At 44.7% G+C, this 22,149-nt stretch overlaps 2 protein-coding genes across 2 annotated transcripts in view; both read right to left on the reverse strand.

The window, feature by feature from the left end:
• Positions 1-12,108, reverse strand: part of LOC135893305 (zinc finger protein 883-like) — a 222,162-nt gene extending 210,054 nt beyond the window's left edge. The window contains exon 1 of the mRNA XM_065421104.1: positions 11,004-12,108. Coding sequence (XP_065277176.1) covers positions 11,004-12,108 — 1,105 coding nt within the window. The remainder of the gene's footprint in view (positions 1-11,003) is intronic.
• Positions 12,109-19,247: 7,139 nt separating this feature from the next.
• Positions 19,248-22,149, reverse strand: part of LOC135893306 (very-long-chain 3-oxoacyl-CoA reductase-like) — a 37,978-nt gene continuing 35,076 nt past the window's right edge. The window contains exons 11-12 of the mRNA XM_065421105.1: positions 19,376-19,502; positions 19,248-19,279 (exon numbers count right to left, since the gene is read on the reverse strand). Coding sequence (XP_065277177.1) covers positions 19,248-19,279; positions 19,376-19,502 — 159 coding nt within the window. The remainder of the gene's footprint in view (positions 19,280-19,375; positions 19,503-22,149) is intronic.

The raw sequence follows: 22,149 nt of genomic DNA on the forward strand, positions 1-22,149 counted from the left end.
AACTCATGCAGGAAAGTGATAAAAGACAAAAAAACCCTATCACCTATGGGTGAACAACACACGTCAGAGAGCGCTCACTCTGCATAGTAAAGGAAGACCCATGGGTGGCCCGTGCCAGCTGACTTGGGCTCATGGGGCTCATGCTGCAGGCATCGGTGCCGACTGCATGGGTGCTCCAGCCCTGGAGCACCCACAGAAAAAAAATTAGTGGGTGCTAAGCGCCCACTGGCAGCCAGCTCCCCCCATTCCTCCCAGCAACTCCCACCCGCCAGTGGCTCTGCCGATCAGCTCCTCCCCATCCCTTCCAGCACCTCCCGCCTGCTGCAATCAGCTGTTCCGCAGCTGAGCGCAGGGGGAAAGCCGCTCCGTCCCGCAAGCTGAAACATGCCGGGGAGGATGCAGGACGTGGAGTACAGCAAAAAATTCAGCAAGATCAACCCACTGTTATATATACACCCCGCATGGCTCATAAATCAAATGTGGTTTTAGTTGAGGCTTGCAAAGTAAACAGCAACCGGATATTTTTACACTCTAGAGGGCTTGTTTGCCTTCTTTTCACAGCCTGGCACACACCATGCTTACTTGGAGGCCCAGAAGACCCTTGGAGTGAAACTGGAATTGTGTAGTTTAAGTGACACGACGTGGGCATGCAGATGGAAAAATGTATCTGCTGTAAAAAAACTCCATGAGAGCACTTCTTGGCCGTTTGTTGGGACTGTCAATGCCCCCCTACCGTAGATTTATTGAAGCATCAGGTTTGTAGAAGAATGTGCAGAAAATAGATTTGGGTGTGCTTGATCCTTTTTTAGCGTGTTCTTAGTATGAGTCACATAGCGCACAAAGCTCTGCAGCTAGAAGACACGACACTTTCTCAGGCCTGCCGTGTACGTCAGAGAACTGTCAACGCATTAGTATGCGAACCAGCGCTAAGTGGGATGATGTTTGGGAGGAAGCCCAGAACTTCTGTGAGCTGCATGATGTCCCTGTCATCCTGATACAAATGAAAAGTATGCTTATAAACGATCCAGCCTTCCTTGACTGTTCAGTTGTTACAAGCACATAGGGTGACCAGACAGCAAATGTGAAAAATCGGGACGGGAGTGGGGGGTAATAGGAGCCTATATAAGAAAAAGACCCAAAAATCGGGACTGTCCCAATAAAATTGGGACATCTGGTCACCCTACAAGCACACTCAGACAATGAGACTATCAGCTGGATGTAAAGGAGAGCACTAAAGAAAAATGGGGCCGACCGCTGTATTTTCCTGTTGGACACACTGTTAGGTGAATGCAATTGCAGGTTTTTGTCGCAGTCCATGGAATTAGCTGAAAGTGCAGATGCAGGGCTACCGTGTGATCCAGAGGTGGCACTGCTGGGCTGCTCTGTCAATATGCAAGGGCCCTTTAATCAGTTCCACACTCGCTCGCGCCGAGCTGCAGTTGGTTCAGGGTGGGTTTGCCAGAGATCATGCTGGAGAGCCTGCAGGCAGCTGCTTCAACATTTTATCCAAATTTTACAAAACTGTTGAAATTGGCCCTGACCTGCTGGCACAGCTGGAGGTGAGACGTCGTTTTCTGCCACACGCTGGGTACGATCCACAGTGGGTCAAGAGAGACTGTCAGCTTTGTGTTTACTGCACACTGAAAGTGACCTTACCAGAGACATTAACCCTGAGCAGATCATCGACACCTATGGTGCCAAGTCCAGGCGCCGGAGTTTACTTCACTGATGTTTAAGGTAAGAGGGCAGCTGGTTTTATTTTTATTATTGTTAGTAGCAATATGTTATTTGCACCGGGCTGCTTTATGAAATACAATGAATGCTGCTGATTGGACAAATATAATGTCACCGTGTATCTGCCTGTTTTGAATGTTTCCATATGAAGCAATACAGACACTGAATGTAAACTGGTTGGTGTAAGCTTGTGGAGAAATGTGTTGTACTGTAGGAAAGCTTAACAGATATTTTAACCCTACCATGGTGTTTAAAAGTAGACTTACCTGTTAATAGTGCTGCTAAACCATACTGCCCAACAGAGTTTAACATGTAGTATAGTTGAGTGATTTCGGGACCTTTTGTACTATAAATTATTATACAATACAATTCTTTAAAAGACACAGGTTTACAACATTTATTTTGTCCATAGTAAAGTGTGTGTGTGGTTAGAACATAAGAACGGCCGTACCAGGTCAGACCAAAGGTCCATCTAGCCCAGTATCCTGTCTACCGACAGTGGCCAATGCCAGGTGCCCCAGAGGGAGTGGACCAACAGGCAATGATCAAGTGATCTCTCTCCTGCCATCCATCTCCATCCTCTGACAAACAGAGGCTAGGGACACCATTCCTTACCCATCCTGGCTAATAGCCATTAATGGACTTAACCACCATGAATTTATCCAGTTCTCTTTTAAATGCTGTTATAGTCCTAGCCTTCACAACTTCCTCAGGTAAGGAGTTCCACAAGTTGACTGTGCGCTGCGTGAAGAAGAACTTCCTTGTATTTGTTTTAAACCTGCTGCCTATTAATTTCATTTGGTGACCCCTAGTTCTTGTATTATGGGAATAAGTAAATAACTTTTCCTTATCCACTTTCTCCACATCACTCATGATTTTATATTCCTCTATCATATCCCCCCTTAGTCTCCTCTTTTCCAAGCTGAAGAGTCCTAGCCTCTTTAATCTCTCCTCATATGGGACCCGTTCCAAACCCCTAATCATTTTAGTTGCCCTTCTCTGAACCTTTTCTAGTGCCAGTATATCTTTTTTGAGATGAGGAGACCACATCTGTACGCAGTATTTGAGATGTGGGCGTACCATCGATTTATATAAGGGCAATAATATATTCTCAGTCTTATTCTCTATTCCCTTTTTAATGATTCCTAATATCCTGTTTGCTTTTTTGACCGCCTCTGCACACTGCGTGGACATCTTCAGAGAACTATCCACGATGACGCCAAGATCTTTTTCCTGACTTGTTGTAGCTAAATTAGCCCCCATCATATTGTATGTATAGTTGGGGTTATTTTTTCCAATGTGCATTACTTTACATTTATCCACATTAAATTTCATTTGCCATTTTGTTGCCCAATCACTTAGTTTTGTGAGCTCTTTTTGAAGTTCGTCACAGTCTGCTTTGGTCTTAACTATCTTGAGCAGTTTAGTATCATCTGCAAACTTTGCCACCTCACTGTTTACCCCTTTCTCCAGATTGTGTGTATCTTCCTCCCATCCTTGCTACACACCACAGTGCTACTGCTGTTGTTCTTCCTAACTCACGATCTCATGATTTCCTCCTCTCTCACGTCACCACCATCTTCTGACTCTTCACTGATCAATTATTGCTAAGCAAATTGTTGTTCTTCCTCTTACTGTAGAGCCAGTTTGTGATGGCATTTTGTGGAACCCTGTTGGTCAAACAACACATTTTGCATACATTCCCCGTTTTCTGTGCAACAGATGATGAGCAGAGCTGCAGCGACCGTAACAGGATAAAACTCCAGGGAGGAAAGGGGGGGTGCTGGTGGGGCAGCATTAGCTATCTCAGGCTTTTGCTGGTCTGTTCTCCAGTGCTCTGTCTTTTCCGTCACTTTCAATGATTTTCAGTGGCATCTGGGAATTTGGAGCCTCAGAGAAAGAGAGAATGTGTATGGGAAAGGTGTGGGAGGGTTCGGAGAATAAACACATAGAAGTAGTAGTAAGAGATTTATTTCCAAATAGGGACTTGTCACTTGCGGTTGCAATGATTGCTAAACTGTAGCATCATGTACCTGAGTGTAAGTAGAAAATAAATTTTAATGAGAAAGACCGAGCCACAACTTTGTTTATTCTAGCATCCCTGAGTTCATTTTCTCCTTCTTTGGACTTTGTGCCACTTCATTGGCTATGGGATTTGCATGCCTCTGCACTTGTGCTTGACGTCTGGGTCCTAGACCTGCCCCAGCTGTGGGACGCCTCCTGCTGCTGTGCTGATGTTGGAGCAACTCAGCGAAGGGGCACCAGAACAGGGGGGGCTGTGGGCCAGGGTCCCCTCACTTCTAAAAGAGGGAGGGCTTATGGAAAGCTTGTCTTGCTCACCAACAGAAGTTAGTCCAATAAAAGACATTCCTCACCCACCTTACGCAGACACATAGAACTTACCCATTCCTGCTCTGTGCAGTGGGTGCGATGTTCCCTCCCTTCCAAGCTCCTGCACTGTGTGTGTGGCAGGCACTCAAGACAAGCAGTGCAAGTTTATTCATTGGTTCCCCACTTCATCAATGGAAAGTGGATATACACCAGCCTTTGTAAACCTGAGCAGATTTACCAAACTCTTCAGGCAACCTTGCTGGTAAAGATAAACAGTAAAACAAGTTTATTGACTACAAAAGAGAGATTTTAAGTGATTATAAGTAATAGGCAAAAAGTCCGAGTGGTTACCAAAAGAAAAGAAAAGAAGCACGCAGTCTAAACTCTCAACCCTATTAGACTGGGCAACATGTAGAGTAAGCAGTTTTTCTCACCCCACTGCATATTGCAGTTCATAGTACACAGATTTCACCTTGAAACCTGGGCCAGTGCCCCCTGTTGGAATCTTCAGTCTTCTGAGCGTCCTTGTTGCTTGCAGCATAGGTGGGGGCAGGAGAAAGGCCCAGCATGGGGCCACTGAGTTCTGTTTTATACCCTTAGGCCTATGTGCTTGGACATGAGTCCAGGCATGTCTGCTGGGCACTGCTAAGTCACCATGCAAGATTGAGCAATTCCCTTGGTGTGGGAGTGAGTGAGTGCATGTGAGTCATTGCATTGTAGCTCCCTTGCTGGATGATGGTTAGCTCCCTGGTTACTGTCTTTTGGGGAGCTAGTATCTAGGCACTTCCCAAACACACAGTATATTTTAGTGACAGTCATACAACACAATTCTCATAACTTCATATGCATTCATGATATATTTAAATGGACAGGGGGTTTCAGCAGATCATAACCTTTCCTACGATACCTCACATGGCCTGATTTATATGCAATATCACAAATATATACAAATGATGAATATGGAGCCACAGGGCACTCCCCGGGGGTGTAGAATGTCCCATTTACAAAGGGTGAAAGTGTGGTTACTGTTGGGATAAAGTATAACAATAAGCTGCTAATGTGCTGACATGGTATTAGGGGACAAAGGCATATGTAGGCAATTTTTTTGTGTCTAATACATAAGTTACACATTCTTTAGTATTACTTTGTTTAATACATAAGTTGCAGATTTTTTTAGTATTTGTCTAAAATATAAGTTGCCAGATTCTTCCCATCTCTGTTGCTCATAAAGATTGATAAGGATGCAGCTGCAGAAGAAATGCCCTTTGTGTAAAAGAAGGTAAAAGGAATAGATTCATAGATTCATAGATTCTAGGACTGGAAAGGACCTCGAGAGGTCATCGAGTCCAGTCCCCTGCCCTCATGGCAGGACCAAATACTGTCTAGACCATCCCTGATAGACATTTATCTAACCTATTCTTAAATATCTCCAGAGATGGAGATTCCACAACCTCCCTAGGCAATTTATTCCAGTGTTTAACCACCCTGACAGTTAGGAACTTTTTCCTAATGTCCAACCTAAACCTCCCTTGCTGCAGTTTAAGCCCATTGCTTCTTGTTCTATCCTTATCTTCCCCTCCCTCCCTTTCCCAGCTACATAAACAAGCCCTGGTTTACGGCCCCTTTCCCCCTCTCCCCTGAGAACTGTTCACGGACCCTTCCTCCCACCCCTGAGAACTGCTGATGAGGGAGATTTATGGCAACAATTTGTTGCAAATAAATGTATCTTCAAGGTAAAAGTAACTGTAATGTTATGAGTAATGGATAGGGGTGGGTTTACTAACAATGGGTGTTTCTATTAATAAGGGGTTTGGGGGTGTTGTAATGGATGTAGTCGTGTATGTACTAATCTAAACAAAAAGAGTGTGCTGTAATCAATTCGGTGCTTACTAGACAATTGGGTTCAGGGGAACAAGTATCGCAATAAAGAAGCCAGTACTCATATCCACCTCTGGGTCAACCTGCTCTTTTTCTTCTAACAGTTACCATCATTCACCCACCACAAATGTCCTTTTTGTCCAACCAGGCAGCCAGATTGGAATCCAGGCAAGGAATGTCCTGTGAAGGCACCAACTTTCTCTCTTTTCCTCCTGACACTTTGGTGCCAAATGGTAAAGGACAATTGTTTCCCATCTAACCCTGGCATCCTTTGGGGCTGTAATCAATGCCACTGAAGCAGGGAGCAGTATTCTAAAAATAGTTTGATGTGGACCATAGCTCTCCATAGCTTCCTTCTCTGGGGTAAAAACCAACAGCTGGGTGCCTGCTATTTCTATCCGAGTTCTTGCCAAACCCTTCAACGTGCTAAAAGTACACTTCCCTGGAGTAGATTCCTTTAATAAACCACCCAAAATCTCAGCAGTGCTAGTCAGGAATACATTCTGCAAACATGGCCATTTATTCCTTTAAACTGGTGTCAGTAGGAACTAGACATAAGCCTCAGTCACAATCTCTGTTGGCTACCTGAGATGGGGTTTCTAAGCAAAAATAGTTATTTATTTTCCTGCAGCTATCTCAGCTTCAACACTGATTATATTTCACAGACATTTGCAGTTCCTGCTGAGGGATGAAGTCAACAAAAACACACTTTTATTTCCTCCACATCGCCATAGTTAGGGACAGCATTTCCCAAACCACAGGCTTAGCTAGGAGATGACGTCAGGAGTAACATCCTGTAGAGCTGTGACATACCAGGGTACAATCCAGACTAATGAGCAGCTGTATTACCCCTGCCCTGAAATCCTGGATGCCTTACAATGCCTTGCTGAAGTAGCTCCCACCTGGGCCGCTCACAAACAGCCTTTCAGCATGCAAGCCACACCCAGAGTGTGTGTGTGTAACTGCAGCCTGCCAGCCACACTTGGGTTACACTCAGCCTTGGTTATACTTCAGGGTATAACCGCAACACATGCCCAGTTCCCGATTTCCCCCAGAAATGTATATCCTGTGCTGCCCCGCCCTCTCCTGGACAGTACAACATATTTGATGTCCAGTAAACCTTTAAGAGAATAATATGCCAGTTTATTTCAATGAGTTATTCGTAAGGCTAAGATTTTGTCATGGTTATTTTTAGTAAAAGTCACAGACAGGTCACGGCGTCTGTGAATTTTTGTTGATTGCCCGTGACCTGTCTGTGACTTTTGCTGCTGCGGCTCCATGGCTTCCCCCACCACCGTGGTAGCTGGGAGCTGTGGGGTTCCCCCTCCGCCCACAGCAGCTGGAAGCTGCGGGGGGGGGGGGGGCGGAGGAGGCAGCCAAGAGCTGCAGGGTGACCGTATTTCCCCAAAAGAAAACAGGATACCCCCAGCCACTCACCTGCGGCGTCCCCTTCCCCCCACACGAGGCTGTCACCCATTGCTGGAACCCTGAGGAGGGCTCCCTCAGGAGTCTGTCACCTGTCGCTGGAACCTTGCAGGGCCCAGTTGGTTGCCAGCTTCAGAAGTGTCGCAGCCCCTGGGGCTGAAGCAGAGAATGTCATGGAGGTCTGTGGAAGTTACGGATTCCGTGACTTCCATGATCTCCGTGACGTAAACATAGCCTTAGTTATTCAGAAACTTCAGTTTAAACGCACTGGCTTATAGAAAACAGAAAACAAGTTTATTAACTACAAAGAGACAGATTTTATGAGTACAGGTAATGAGGCATAAAAGTTAAAATGGTTACAAGAAAAACAAAGATAAATGCTCACTAACACAGACTTAAGAAATTTCTAGTTTCAAGGCAAAATTTTCTCACCTACATGCTTCAGCAGTCTCACTGACCAAACTCTTTAGGCCAGGACCCCTCCCCCAAAGCTCAACAGCTGTGTCATTTTGTCTTCTCAGTTGCAAAGAATGCAATGGACAGGGAGAGAGAGGGAAGTGTTTTGAGAGGTGTCTTCCCCCTTCTTTTTATAGTCCTGTTCCCCCTTTGGGCTGGTCTACACTGGGGGGGGGGGGGAATCGATCTAAGATACGCAACTTCAGCTATGTGAATAGCGTAGCTGAAGTCGAAGTATCTTAGATCGATTTACCTTGGGTCCTCACGGCGCGGGATCGATGGCCGCGGCTCCCCCGTCGACTCCGCTACCGCCGCTCGCTCCGGTGGAGTTCCGGAGTCGACGGGGAGCGCGTTTGGGGATCAATATATTGCGTCTTAAACGCCAAACGACGGCCCTGCGTTCCGGCAGCAAAGAGCAAATCATTAACATGGAATCCTCCTGCTCTCCCCTGCACTAGGAACACAATGGCAGGTCGGCTGCTGCTGTGGGTGGGATTGCTCTGCTGTGCAGAGCCAGGGAGGGAGGCAGGGGCGTGTGTGTGTGTGTGTGTGTGCGCGTGTGGTGTCCTACCTCAGGACTGGTTGCTTCTGGCTGCTGTCTGAACTTAAAGAGACAGAATGACGAGTACTCACTCTCCCACAAGACACACTCTGTCTTTGTTTCCCCCCCCCCCCCACACACTCCCTGTCACACACTTCCATTGAAAAACAGCTGGCAATCTAGTAGGATGCCCCTGGAACAATGGGATTGAGAAACCTGCATCATGCAAGCCCTTCCCAAAGCAGCCTGTGTCCTGTTGCACAGTGCACTGCTTTGTGTGTCAGTGCAAGACCTGCTAGTGTGGATGCGCTCTGCCAACACAAGAAGTATAGTGTGAACATACAACAGCAGTTTAATTAAAGTGCTTTAATTAAAGCGGCATCATTTTGTTAACAAAAAACTCTGTAGTGTAGACAAGGCCTAAAATGCAGATCTTTTTGCTCTTGCCCCCTTTCCTGCCACTTAGCATGGTCCATCAGCCTTGTTTACACTTGGCTGAGGTGTCATTTGATCTCTGAGGAATTGTTTTTGGCCATTCCTCACATTTATCTGCCAAACATACTTTTAGCCATGATTTCAGCTTGTGTTTATTACATTACATACAGTGCGGCTATGTGTACTTTTCCATACTATTGATCAGCAAATTATGAATTTTTAAATGGTACCTCACAAGACATGCCTTATACAAAAATTACTGTAATAGTGTGCAGGGTGTGAACAAGTCTGTCACAAGACCCTGCATCACAACTGCCTTGGGAAACATATACGAGCCTTTTGCCTAGTTCCTAATCACTTACTGTGGAATTCTCTGCCCAGATCACCTGAGACAATATTGACCTAAACAATTGAACAGCACTGTGACTGTATCCAGTTACTCCCGTCAGTTGCATAATTTGGGGCGTGCTGTTGTTCGCCATTTCAGACTGGAGATTTAAAAACAGTTGGTGATATGTCCAATAACTCGGAGTATTCTCTTCTGTTGACTGAACTGCACTTGACGTTTCTCCATGTCATGGAGGGGAGGCAGGGAAAAAGCAAAACTAAACTAAGAAATGACTACTTGCTAAAACAGTCATTTTCTCAAAGTCCCCAATAAATCGGAGCCACAGTTTGACAAATCAAACTCATATCCCGTTTTGTGACCAAATGGCCCTCAAGAAAGAGGAAAAACCCACATCGCAGAGAGATATAAGATACATCCAGTTTCATAGAACTAGAAATTCCAGAGCAGGTTAAATGTGTTGACTCAGAACCAAGAGAAGAGGGTCTCTCGTTGCATTCTCCTCTGATCCATTCAAAGCCGCTTCACTCATTAGTGTTGAGTTGTATCATTTACAAAACTTCTAGAATCATTGTAATGAAAAAAAAAAAAAACAGAAACAGAACAAAACAAAAACCCAGCCAACCTTCCCATCTGCAAACAATCCCATCCCCTTTGCTAACCGTTGGAAACTGGGATTTAAACGCCAAACGACGGCCCTGTGTTTGAGATCCATTCAAATTCCCTTTCCAGGTCGCTGCCAATTTCATCTCAGGCCCTAAATTACTAGGTTTTAAGATCAAAGAAAACAAAGTGTGATTCTCAAGCAGAGGACTGAGAACACTGAATCATATGACACACTGAGAGGTAGAGTTGTAGAATGTGTAGAAGATAAATTCTATACGGCTCAAACAGAGAAAATACTGCTGAGCTAATTCTGAACATGGGAATCCTTCCAACTCACCACTTCAGGTGTCACAGAAGTTGAAAAAAACATATTTTCCTATCCCTAATCCTGCTCCTTCTCTTTGTTATATTTAAAATAAGAAAAATGATACAAAACCCAGTGATTCAGCACAACCCAGAGCATTGTGAGAACAACCGGGAATGAGACAATTTGTCCCTAGTGAGGGAACCTGGTGACTAACAATCACTTTGCAGTGGGAGGAAAGGTATGAATATGATGCTCCAAATTTGTTTAGACTAGAAGTGACGGAGGTTATGTCAGGTCTTGAGGAAATTTGCTAAATTTTCCTGGCCACTATACATGGGCTTTTCCTTTACTGTAAAAACACTATTTTTTCATCAGGATAGCTAACTCCAGCTATCTAACTCCATGGAATATCCTAGTGCAGTCAAGGCCCAGGTAGATTTAACTTCCATGTACCTAGTTGAAGTGACTCCCAGTTCCCCCATCTGGAGCTGATGGACATTCCTGTTGGAGGGACACACATTTCCATGACATAGGACAAAGGAGTTGGTGAAAAAGAAAAAATTGTGGGATTCACCCCAAGGAAGGGTGAGTGCAAAAGGGAAAAGCAGACAACTCAGCTGGGGGAGCTGAGAGACCACCATGAAAACAAATGCTGCCTTGAAGTTCATTATGTGGGAATTAGCAAAAGGAAAACAAAATCTTTTCTCAGCCCTAAACAAGGTTTTTATGGTATTTATCTCCCTTACAGCTTTTCTGATAATAAATAAGGGCTGAACTCTGACAAAATTTCCCACCCTCAGAGAATTCATAGGATCTCTCCTTTGTGGATCCTTTGATGTCCATTAAGATGTGAGCCATGAGCAAAGGTTTCCTGCATTCACATCATTCATAGGGTTTCTTTCTTGTGTGGATTCTCTGATGTGTAATAAGGGTTGAGCTCTGAGTGAAGGTTTTCCCGCACTCACAGCACTCGTAGGGTTTCTCCCCTGTATGGATTCTGTGATGTATAATAAGGATTGAACTCCGAGTGAAGGTTTTCCCGCACTCACGGCATTCATAGGGTTTCTCCCCTGTATGGATTCTCTGATGTGTAATAAGGTGGGAGATCTGAGTGAAGGTTTTCCCGCATTCACTGCATTTATACGGTTTCTCTTCTGTATGGATTCTCTGATGTGAACTAAGGTTTGAGCTCCAAGCGAAGGTTTTCCCGCACTCCCAGCATTCGTAGGGTTTCTCCCCTGTGTGGTTCTTCTGATGTTTAATAAGATTTGAGATCACAATGAAGGTTTTCCCGCACTCCCAGCATTCATAGGGTTTCTCCCCTGTATGGGTTCTCTGATGGCTAATAAGAGATGCCCTTTGAGTGAAGGTTTTCTTGCATTCACAACATGCATAGGGTTTCTCCCCTGTGTGGATCCTCTTATGTGTAATAAGGTTTGAGCGCTGAGTGAAGGTTTTCCCGCACTCACAGCATTCATAGGGTTTCTCCCTTGTATGGATTCTCTGATGTGCAATGAGGGTTGAGCTAAGAGTGAATGTTCTCCCGCATTCACAGCATTTATAGGGTTTCTCCCCTGTGTGGATTCTCTGATGTGCAATGAGGTTTGAGCTCCGAGTGAAAGTTTTCCCGCACTCACAGCATTCATAGGGTTTCTCCCCTGTGTGGACTTTGTGATGTTTAATAAGGGTTGAGCTCTGAGTGAAGGTTTTCCCGCACTCACAGCATTCATAGGGTTGCTCTCGAGTATGGATTCTCTGATGGCTAATAAGGCGTGAGTGCCTACTGAACTTTTCCCCACACTCAGTGCATGTGTTTCTCTCTCCCATGGGGATTCTCTGCTGGTCTGTGGTTTCCTTGTGGCCTTTCTGAGTTCCCTGATAATTAAGAGATTTACCAAATTTCTGCACTGGCTGGTTTCCCTGCCATTTCTCTGGAATGTGCTGACTCTCACAGGCCTTTCCCTGCTCACAACTCCTGGTCACACTCCCTTTGCATCTTTGCAATAACGCCCCAGGTGGTTCCACTTGCTCACCATCTTTCTGCTTCATGGTCTCACTCAGCATCCCATCACCTGCTGGGACAGAGAAAGAAAAGCCTCAGAAACAGGAATGGAATAGGGGAGAACAAACCAAAAGAGCAGCTGCAGATGGAAAAAAAATCCCCAAAGAGGAGAGAAGAGGGGATCAATTCTGCATCCAGTTTGCATCCAAACACTCAGGGAGAAGCGAGTTCAGGGAAGGAACTACTGCCAGGAGTTAGTCAGGATGGGTAGTAAACCATGAGCAATATCTGCCCTGAGAATATGACACCTGCTGGGGACAATCCTGAACTCAGAGAGCTCACAAGGTCTTTGCTGGGAATCCCAGCTGTTTCCGTCAGGTACTGACAGTTTCTGAGTTGGTTTAATGATTGCTCACCTGTGCAGATGCCTCTCAGGATCTCTCTTTCCTCTGAGCCCTGGAGATCTGAGACCCACGACTCTTCCCCTCGTTCCAGTTGGGAGATGATATCAGGTTTGGAAACTGGAAACCCTGCCCAGGGGAAAGAAGATAAGTGAGATCAGGTGAATTCATGGGACATTTGTCACCCACACAGGAAGTTCTGTTATTTTAACTCCAGATCATATTAAATGAGTAAAATCCTGGGGCCAGCTCTTCTTATGAGGAATTTAACTGTGCCCAGGTCTACTGGGAAGACACACAGCCAGACACTCATGATCAAAGGGGCTCCTAAAATCCAGAGCAGGTACCTCCATATCCCAGAAAGGGAAAATTCCAGCCAGAGGGTAAGTCCTCATGGAACTGCTTCTTACTGACAGAGGCAGGCCCACAGACATTGCAGGAGGGGGAAAGGCATGAGGCCTGACAGCTGAAGGGGGGCACTCAGAGAGACGAGGAAGGACACACAGATGTAGCTACCCCTGTCAACGATGTTGCCCTGGATTGAGGGGTGAATATACCCCAGAATGTTATCAAGCTAATTGCAACCATATTATATGCACTCAGCCACTATGACCTAATGAAACAGAACACCGCATAGCTAAGGATTAATTTGGAGACCGGCTTTCAGATGTAAGGTCATAACTACTGGTGGTTTTGCTAATCAGAATGGGAGGAGGGGAGGAAAAAGTAAATAACTGAGAATGAAAGAAGATATGTGAATGGACAGCCTTGAATCTAGACGTCTCTGATATTAAAAGTTCATGGAAAGTTAGGAAAACTGATGATTTAGTAGGAGTCATTATGACCTATGTGTTTTGTAGAGTTATTATAAAAAGTTTAGATAATAGAGTGTACTCTGAAGCAGTCCTCGAGAGCTATCCTGTCAGAGACTTTTCTTTACTCCCTGGCAGGGAGGCATTTGGCTAGCGCCGACCTGTCGTTGATTACTCAATACCGTCTCAGAATATAGGTAAATATCTGGGATGTTCTAAACCTATTGCTTATGTCTGTGTGTGCTTAAATCTAATAAACTGCAGTGGTAGACAAGAGCATGCTGACTTGCATTTAATCCTAGATCAGACAGAATCGCTGTGTGCCTACTGATTTATTCCTAACACCACCGGGAGTGAAATAGTTAAGTTGCCCCTGATGGGGGTTCTGAAAACCCTGGGTAACAAACTACTGTCACCCCCACACTCCTTCCTCTAACTGATCTCACCCCTCCCCACCTCCTGGGACCATTCCTTGTGTTCTCTCCTCAACTCCCCCATTGACCATAGACCTCCTTGTTAGAAGCTCTCCCAAATGTAATGAGGTAGGTCTGGGGATATTTATGGGAAGCTCTTCCCATGAGCAGCATGGGAGAAAACAAAGAACAGAAATGTAGGGCTGGAAGGGAGCTCAAGAAGTCATCAAGTCCAACCCCCTGCTTTCATTATTTTTGTTGCTCTCCTTTGGACTATCTTGAATTTCTCCACATCTTTCCTAAAGTGTGGTACCCAGAAATGGACACAATACTCCAGCTGAGGCTTCACCCAGTGCCGAGTAGTGTGGGACAATTACATTCAGTATTTTACGGATCAAATTCCTGTTAATAGATGCCAGAATGATGATATCCTCTTTTGCAGCTGCATCACATTGTTGACTGCTATAACCACCAGATCCTTTTCAGCACTTAACCAGTTATTCCCCATTTCCTAGTTGTGCATTTGATTTTATTTCCTTCTCAAGTGAAGAATATTGCACTTGCCTTTATTGAATTTAATCTTGTTCATTCAGTCCAATTCTCCAATTTGTAAAGGTCATTTTGAATTCTAATCCTCTCCACCAAAGTTCTTGCAACCCCTCTCAGCTTGGTGTCATCTGCAGATTTTAGAAGCATACTCTCAACTCCCTTATCCAAGTCACTAATGAAAACACTGCATAGTACTGGACCTAGAATTTATCCCTGCAGGACCCCACAAAATACACCCTCCACGTTTGACAAACTATTGATAACTACTTTTTAAGTACAGTCTTTCAACTAGTTGTGACTCTACCTAGACCATATTTCTCTAGTTTGTGAGAATATCATATGGGACTATGTCAAAAACTTTACTAAAGTAAAGCTATATCACATCTGCTGTTCCCCCATCCACTAGGCCTGTCAAAGAAGGAAGTCAGGTTGGCTTGGCATGATTTGATAAATCCATGCTGGCTATAACTTATTACACTATTATTCTCTAGATGCTTACAAATTGTTTGTTTAATAATTTTGTTTCAGTTTCTTTCCAGGTATTGAAGTAAGGATTGACTGCTCTTTAATTAACCAAGTATTTTTTTTGTTCCTGTGTTTAAAGATAGGTACACCTCTACCCCAATATAATGTGACCCGATATAACACCAATTTGGATATAATGCGGTAAAGCAGTGCTCTGGGGGGGCGGGGCTGCACACTCCGGTGGATCAAAGCAAGTTCGATATAACGCGGTTTCACCTATAACACAGTAAGATTTTTTTGGCTCCCGAGGACAGCATTATATTGAGGTAGAGGTGTACTAAGTTTGCCCTTCTGTAGTCTTCAGAGACCTAATTAGTCCTCCAGATAATTGCTAATGGTTCTGAAACTGCTTCAGCTAGTTTCTTGGATACCCTAAAGGGAATTTAATCAAGCTCTGCTGACTTGAACACATTCAACTTATCTAAATATTCCTTAATCTGTTCTCCTATTTTGGCTTCTCTTCCTGCCCCTTCATTGTTAATATTAATTGTGTTAAGCTTAAGGTCACCATTTACCTTTTTTAGTAAAGACTGAAGCAAAATAGGCATTAAATACTTGAGCTTTCTTGATGTCATCAGTTACTAGTTTTTCTTCCCTGCTAACTAGAGGAGTTACACCTTCCTTTGTCTTTCTCTAGCTCCTAATGTATTTATAGAACCGTTTCTTGTCTTTTCTATCCCTTGATAGGTGTAAAAGTTATTTGTGACTTAGCCTTTTAGATTTTGTCCCTACATGCTTGTGCTCTCCTTCTATACTCCACTGCAATTTGTCCGCATTTCCACCTTTTGTAGGATTCCATTTTATTTTCAGGTCCTTTATTAAAGAGCTCCTGTGGTGCTATCTTGGCTTCTTACTATCCTTATTTTCTCTCCTTCATGTCAGTTATGCCTTTGGTATTGTGTTCTTGACAAACTACCAGTTTTTCTGAGCTATTTTTTCCCTTCAGACTGTACCTACTAGTTCTCTTAGGCCTTGTCTAAACTAGAGGCTTTTTGACAAAAGTTGTGTCGACGATCAAAAAGCACTATAATTTTATCGCTATTGCATGTTGCACTACCCTCCCTTTGTCGGCAGAGCACGTCCACACTTGGGTCTCTAGCATCAAGAGTGAGAGCAGTGCACTGTGTGTACCTATCCCAGTGTGCAACTTGCCACTTTCAGCAGCTAGGACTTGTGGGAATGTGGAGTTGATCACAGCGCATCATAGGATGTATTATTTTCTGTCCCAGCATTCCACAGTCTTCTGACTGCTTTTCATGGCATTTCTGTGTACTGTGCGCCTGCCATTTGTGTGTGAAAGGATGGATCCCGCACTGCTCTCTACTGTTGTGGTCACTGTTATGAACACATCGCGGATGGTCATGAAGTTAATCATGAGCTACCAATCGGAACAGGAATCAGAGTTGCCTGACCTGCTGTATGCCACAGAAAGAAGCAACACTAGATTACTTTTGGCATTCACAGAGCAGCTGCACATGGTAGACTATTGCTTTTGCGCACAGGAAACAGGCACAGAGTGGTGGGATTGCAAGTCATCGCAGACATGCATAACAATACAGAGTGGTTGCAGAACTTTTGGATGAGGAAAGCCACCTTCCTGGAACTGTGTGCAGAGCTCGCCCCAGCCCTGCGGTGCAAGGACACCGAACGAGAGCTGCACACTCAGGGAGAAGTGTGTGGCCATCGCTGTGTGGAAGCTGGTGACCCTGGACTGCTGCCAGTCACAAATCAAGTTGGAGTTGGGAAGTTGACCGTAGGAGCTGTTAACACAAGTGCGCAGGGCCATTAATCGCATTGTGCTACCAAGAACCGTGACTCTTGGCAATGTGTGTGAAAGAGTGGATGTTTTTATGGAAATGGGATTCCCTAACTGTAGAGGGGCAACAGATGGAACACGCATTCCAATTTTGGGTCCGGACCATCTTCCAGTGGAGTACCTCAATAGAAAGAGGTACATGGTATTGCAGGCGCTTGTTGATCACCATGGGTGTTTCACTGACATCAACGTGGGGTGGTCTGGGAAGGTGCTTGACGCATGCATGTACTTCAAAAAAAAAAAAAATTGGTGTTATTTTAGTAACTTTTTGTAGTTGCTCCTCAAATGATTTTTTTTGGCCTGCCTAATTATACTTTCAAACTTGACTTGCCAGAATTTATGCTCCTTTTATTTTTCCCAGTAGGGTTTGACTTCCAATGTTTAAAGGATGCCCTTTTTTTAACCTCTAATTACCTTATTTACTCTTTAGCCATGGTGGTATTTTCTTACTCCACTTACTTTTCTTTTTGTCCCCATTTGGGGGTACACATTTATTTTGAGCCTCTATTATGGTATTTTAAAAATGTTTCCATGTAACTTTCTCACTTTTGTGTAGTTTCTCTTTCTGAAGTTAAATGCTACTGTGGTGGTGTTGTTGGTACTTTCCCCCCTCGCAATGATGTTAAATTTAATTACATTATGGTCTCTATTACCAAGTGGTTCACTTCTTGGACCAGATCCTGTCACTTAGGACTAAATCAAGAATTCCCTCTCCCCTTGTGGGTTCCAGGACTAGCTGCTCCAATAAGCAGCTATTAATGGTTTCTAAAAACTAAACCTCTGCATCCATCCTGAGGTGACACCTACACAGTAAATATGGAGATAGCTGAAAACCCCGATTATTATTATTATTGAGTTTTCTATTTTAACAGCCTCTCTAATCTCCCTGAGCATTTCATAGTCACCATCACCATTCTGGTCAGGTCGTCAACAGCATATTCCTACTGCTATACTCTCATTATTCAAGCATGGAATTTCTGTCACTGGAGATTCTATGGCATAATTTGATTCACTTAAAAGGTTTTCGATATTTGACTCTGTTTCTTTCACAGAGTTACTCCTGGGGGAATTTTGTGTCATTATGCGTATCCAGAATTCATGTCCCCTGCAGATTTCTTTGCTTCCCAGCAGATAAACGACTTCTGACGGGGAAGCAAAGGGAAGCTGCAAGAGTGGTCACGCACCCCTCACAGCAATGCAGGCAGGTTGGTTCGGGCGCCCGGAGCAGCCCGTAGAGACATAAATCACCACCAGGGGCAGGGAGGAGCTGAGCAGTCACGCATGTGAGAGAGACACTCTGTCCCTCTTGCTCGCTCTTGTGGCGTGCTCGGCGTGGAGGGGCAGGGCTTTGGGGTATTTCTGAGGAGTTAAGTATGGGGCAGGCTCTGTCCCCTCAGGCAGAGCAGAATGTAGCAGCCTGCCTGCTTTGTGAATTGTTCCTATTGTCTTTGTGAATTCCTCTAGGAGTATAAAATAGGTGTAAGTTTTAAGGTACATTTACAGTGCCAGAGTTGTGTAAAGGACAGTATGGCCTTATAAATCCTTATGGTGCTTTAGTGATTAGAACGGGGCTAAATTTTTGGACTGAAAAAATGTGCTGTAAGAACTGTTTACCAGATGTTTCTGGAGATGGTCAGTAGCCAATATAAATTGTGAATCTGATTCCCCAGCCCTCACTTGCTCTTCAGTTGCCTATGATGTAACACTGAGCATATTAGCCAACAAATATATGCAGCCATAACTAGAAATAGAGTCAAATCTAGCTACATTACTATTAGGCAAGGAAGCTTCGGGATTTCCTCCAATGCTCCCCACTCCCACTCTCAATCCATTTTATTGTAGTTTAAATTACCTAAATAACTGAAACCAGTGTGATTATATTGCGTTATTTTGACAAATAAAATATGCAGAATTTTGCAATGTGCACAGAATTTTAAATTTTTTGGCATAGAATTCCCCCCGGAGTAATATAGTGCCTCTCTGCAACCAGCACAACCTACTCTGTCATTCCTATATAGTTCGTTTCTTGGTATTACCATGTCCCATTTATTATAATCATTTTACCAAGTTTCTGTGATGCCTATCATATCAATATCCTCATTTAGGATTAATTTGAAGAGCAACTAGCAAAAGTCACAAACTAACACCAATTTTTTATTATTTTTTTTAAGTACATCAGAAGCAGGAACCCTGACAATCAGTGGGGCCACTGGATGATAGACGTGCTAAACAAGCACTCAAGTTCACCCATTTTAGGGAATAGTTGGAGCAGCTTGGCAGAGCTGTGATTCTGATATGAAGAGAGGTGCATGTGAAACTTGAAGAAACAAGTATTCCTCAGTTCAGTGGGGAGTGTTGTTGGTAGGTCAATAAAGGTGTTCTTGTCACGACAATTGTCAGCAGTCTGGTGGCATACATGCAAGTGGTCTCCATGAGGGGCAAGTGGTCTCCATGAGGGGTAAGTGACTCAGAAGGAATCCTCAGTGCAACGACAAAGGGGTGTGCAGTAGGCTCAGTGTGCAGTAGGCTCAGTGTTGGAGTGCAGGCCCGGGGTATGTAGCTTTTGTTTTCTACACTGGACCAAACTACAAGTTTTGCCTTAGCAAAGAGAAAGTGTTAGCCTTTATGCTATACTGCTCCTGTGTGCTCTGTAGGGGGGAGGATAAAGTGCTAGTATGTGTCATTGGTCTGTCGAGATGTTGCTGAAACAGGGAACAGTTGAGGTTGCATTGTGGGGTGCTGTGAACCTTAATTCCTCATTTTCCCCTTCTAATAACCAAGGGGATGGGAATCCTTACCCAGCGAGGTCACAGTCTCATAGTTCTCCTGCATAACATCTCTGTAGAGGGCTCTCTGAGCGGGGTCCAGCAGAGCCCACTCTTCCTTGGTGAAATACACAGCCACCTCCTCGAAGGTCACTGGCCCCTAAAAGAGCAAGAACCTGCTACTCAGTACCTGCTGCCTAGTGACATCACTATTAACAGGCGAGGAGGGCCAATCACATGAAAGCTCTGGGAGGCAGGAAGTGAGCACAGTCCCACCCCATCAGAGCAGCCAGGAAGCATCAGGGTGATGGGAGAAAGAGAGAGCCCTTCTAGCAGAGAGAAGAGGCAGTGGTCTTCCCATTCTCATCGCTCACCTAACTAGCCAGAAGCTGATACAGGAGATGGAGCCCCCAGCAGGGCCCGGGACAATTTCCTGGTAGGAATCCCAACACCCTCCCCATTACCAGCAGCTGGAGGGGAGGAGTTGAGGTGTCTTCACTGGGGGGTGCCCCTTCATATCTCACAACAGTGTCTGGCTCATAGGTTCAGGCTACAGCATGTGGAGGCTGGTACGTTTTCCCAGCCCAGTTCACAGGGGTTGTTTCCTGTTTGACAAATTAGGGAATTTCCACCCACAAACCCCAGGGCTCTGCTGCTCATATCTAGGCCTCACAGTAAACAAATTGCAGCAAGTTTGTCACACCCTGTCCCCGCCCCCTTTCTCCACCCTGTGTATTTCCCTGACCCCTCCCACCTCCAGATCAACCCCCCAGAAGTGCCCACTTCCTATGTATTTATTGCCCTTCTCCCTCCAACAGGAACCCAGGAACCCACCAGCCTCTGATAATCCGTACCTCAACTGGCTCCACTGCATCCATTTCCCTTCCCTGGTCCCTGGAAGGATGGAATGATCTGGAGCAAAACATGAATGTTACGCTGCAGCCTGTTACGGCAAAAAGGGCGATAGGAGACATGTCAGAACAGGAAATAATTTCACATCACAATTCCCCCCAGGCTCTTTCCCTGCACCCTGATGTCCTAGACCAGGGAAATAACAGAAAAATTCAAAAGACAGTTAGTAATGGGGGGGGGCATGTGTTAGAAAAAGAATTCAACCATACACAAAGTGTCCAATAAGTTCTTGGAATGTACTGGGGATACCTGTTTCTTTCAGAAGAGGGAAGTAGTAACCGGAGGATGGCCATTTTACACCCGATTCTGACTAACAAGAAGAAATTAGTTACGAAACAGAAGGTGGAAAGCAATATGGGCAAAAGTGATCATGACATGATAGATTTCATGATTCTACGAGTAGCAAAAATTCTAGGAGTAGCAAAATAAGGACAGACTTCAACACACTTGGAAAATGGTAGGTGAGGTCCCATGGGAATAAAATCTGAGGTGAAAATTAGAGTCCAGGACAGCTGGCAGTTTCTCTGAGACAATATTAAAGGAGCAATGGCAAATTATCACAATGTGAAGGAACGATAGAAAGAATAGTAAGCGGGCAATAGGGCTCTATCAGGAGCTCTTTAATGACCCAAAAATAAAAAGGAATCCTGGACAAGTGAAATCACAGATAAATTGCTATGGATGAGTACAAAAGAATAGCACAAGCATGTGAGGACAAAATCAGAAAGATTAAGTCACAAAATGAGTTACGCCAAGCAAGTGACAGAATACAATAAGATAACGGTTCTATAAATATTAGGGCTGTCAAGAGATTAAAAAAATTAATTGCAATAAAAAAATTCCGCTCAATGCACAGCTGCTTCCAAAAAAAGCTAACCGCACGTTAGGATTCATAAGGAACGGGATGGAGAATAACACCAAACATTTGTATATAAATCAAGGGGACAACCTCCAATATACTGGGACCACCATGGCTACTACAGCAAGGCACACAGGAGATTTTATATTAATCTCCGAGAATTGTGGAGGAAATGGGCAAAAAAGAAATATTTGATAATATGCTAGAAAACAATGAAGATCTACAGGGATTTTATATCGATATTAAATATGTGAGAACATTGGGACAATTTGACAGAACTGTATACAGCATTTCAATAAACCAGGGGTTCTCAAACTGGGGGTCGGGATCCCTCAGGGGGTTGCGAGGTTATTACATGGGGGGGTCGCAAGCTGCCAGCCTCCCCCCCCCAACCCTGCTTTGCCTCCAGCATTTATAATGGTGTTAAATATACAAAAAAGTGTTTTTAATTTATAAGGGGGGTCAAACTCAGAGGCTTGCTATGTGAGAGGGGTCACCAATACAAAAGTTGGAGAACCACGGCAATAAACAGACAGTAATAGTTCTCCTCCACCAGCACCAGTCCCATGGGCAGCAGGGCGCCCTTTGGGGAGCTGCTTTAAGAGGGTACGTGAGGGTGGTATGGAGCAGGAAGGCTTCCTGGCAATGGAGGGGGAGGGCACAGCAAGGGTGTGCAGGTGACTGGCAGCTGGGAGGAGCAGGCAGTATCTGGGGCTGCCTGACCTGGAGCTTCCACTTCTCCTAAGCTGCGTTTTTGTGTGTTTAAGATCAGCAAGGATTTCACTGTTAAAATTGCCCACACCGGAGGGGATTTTAAATGGGCATTGGAACATTAAAGAGAAAATGGGGGTAAAATCTGGAGGCGGAGCCTAGAGACAGGGTCAGTAACTGGAGAGATGGGCAGACCCCTGCCTGGATGTTACCCCCGCCGGTGACAAGCCGGGAGAATTGTATCCCTGTTGGGGAGACACGTGGCCAAATCAAAGGGGGGTTCATTAGCCAGCCCGCCAATCAGGGAGCGGAGAGCGCGGCGCGC

This window comes from Emys orbicularis, chromosome 21 (genome assembly GCF_028017835.1).
Source record: "Emys orbicularis isolate rEmyOrb1 chromosome 21, rEmyOrb1.hap1, whole genome shotgun sequence".
In the NCBI taxonomy this organism is placed as follows: domain Eukaryota; kingdom Metazoa; phylum Chordata; order Testudines; family Emydidae; genus Emys; species Emys orbicularis.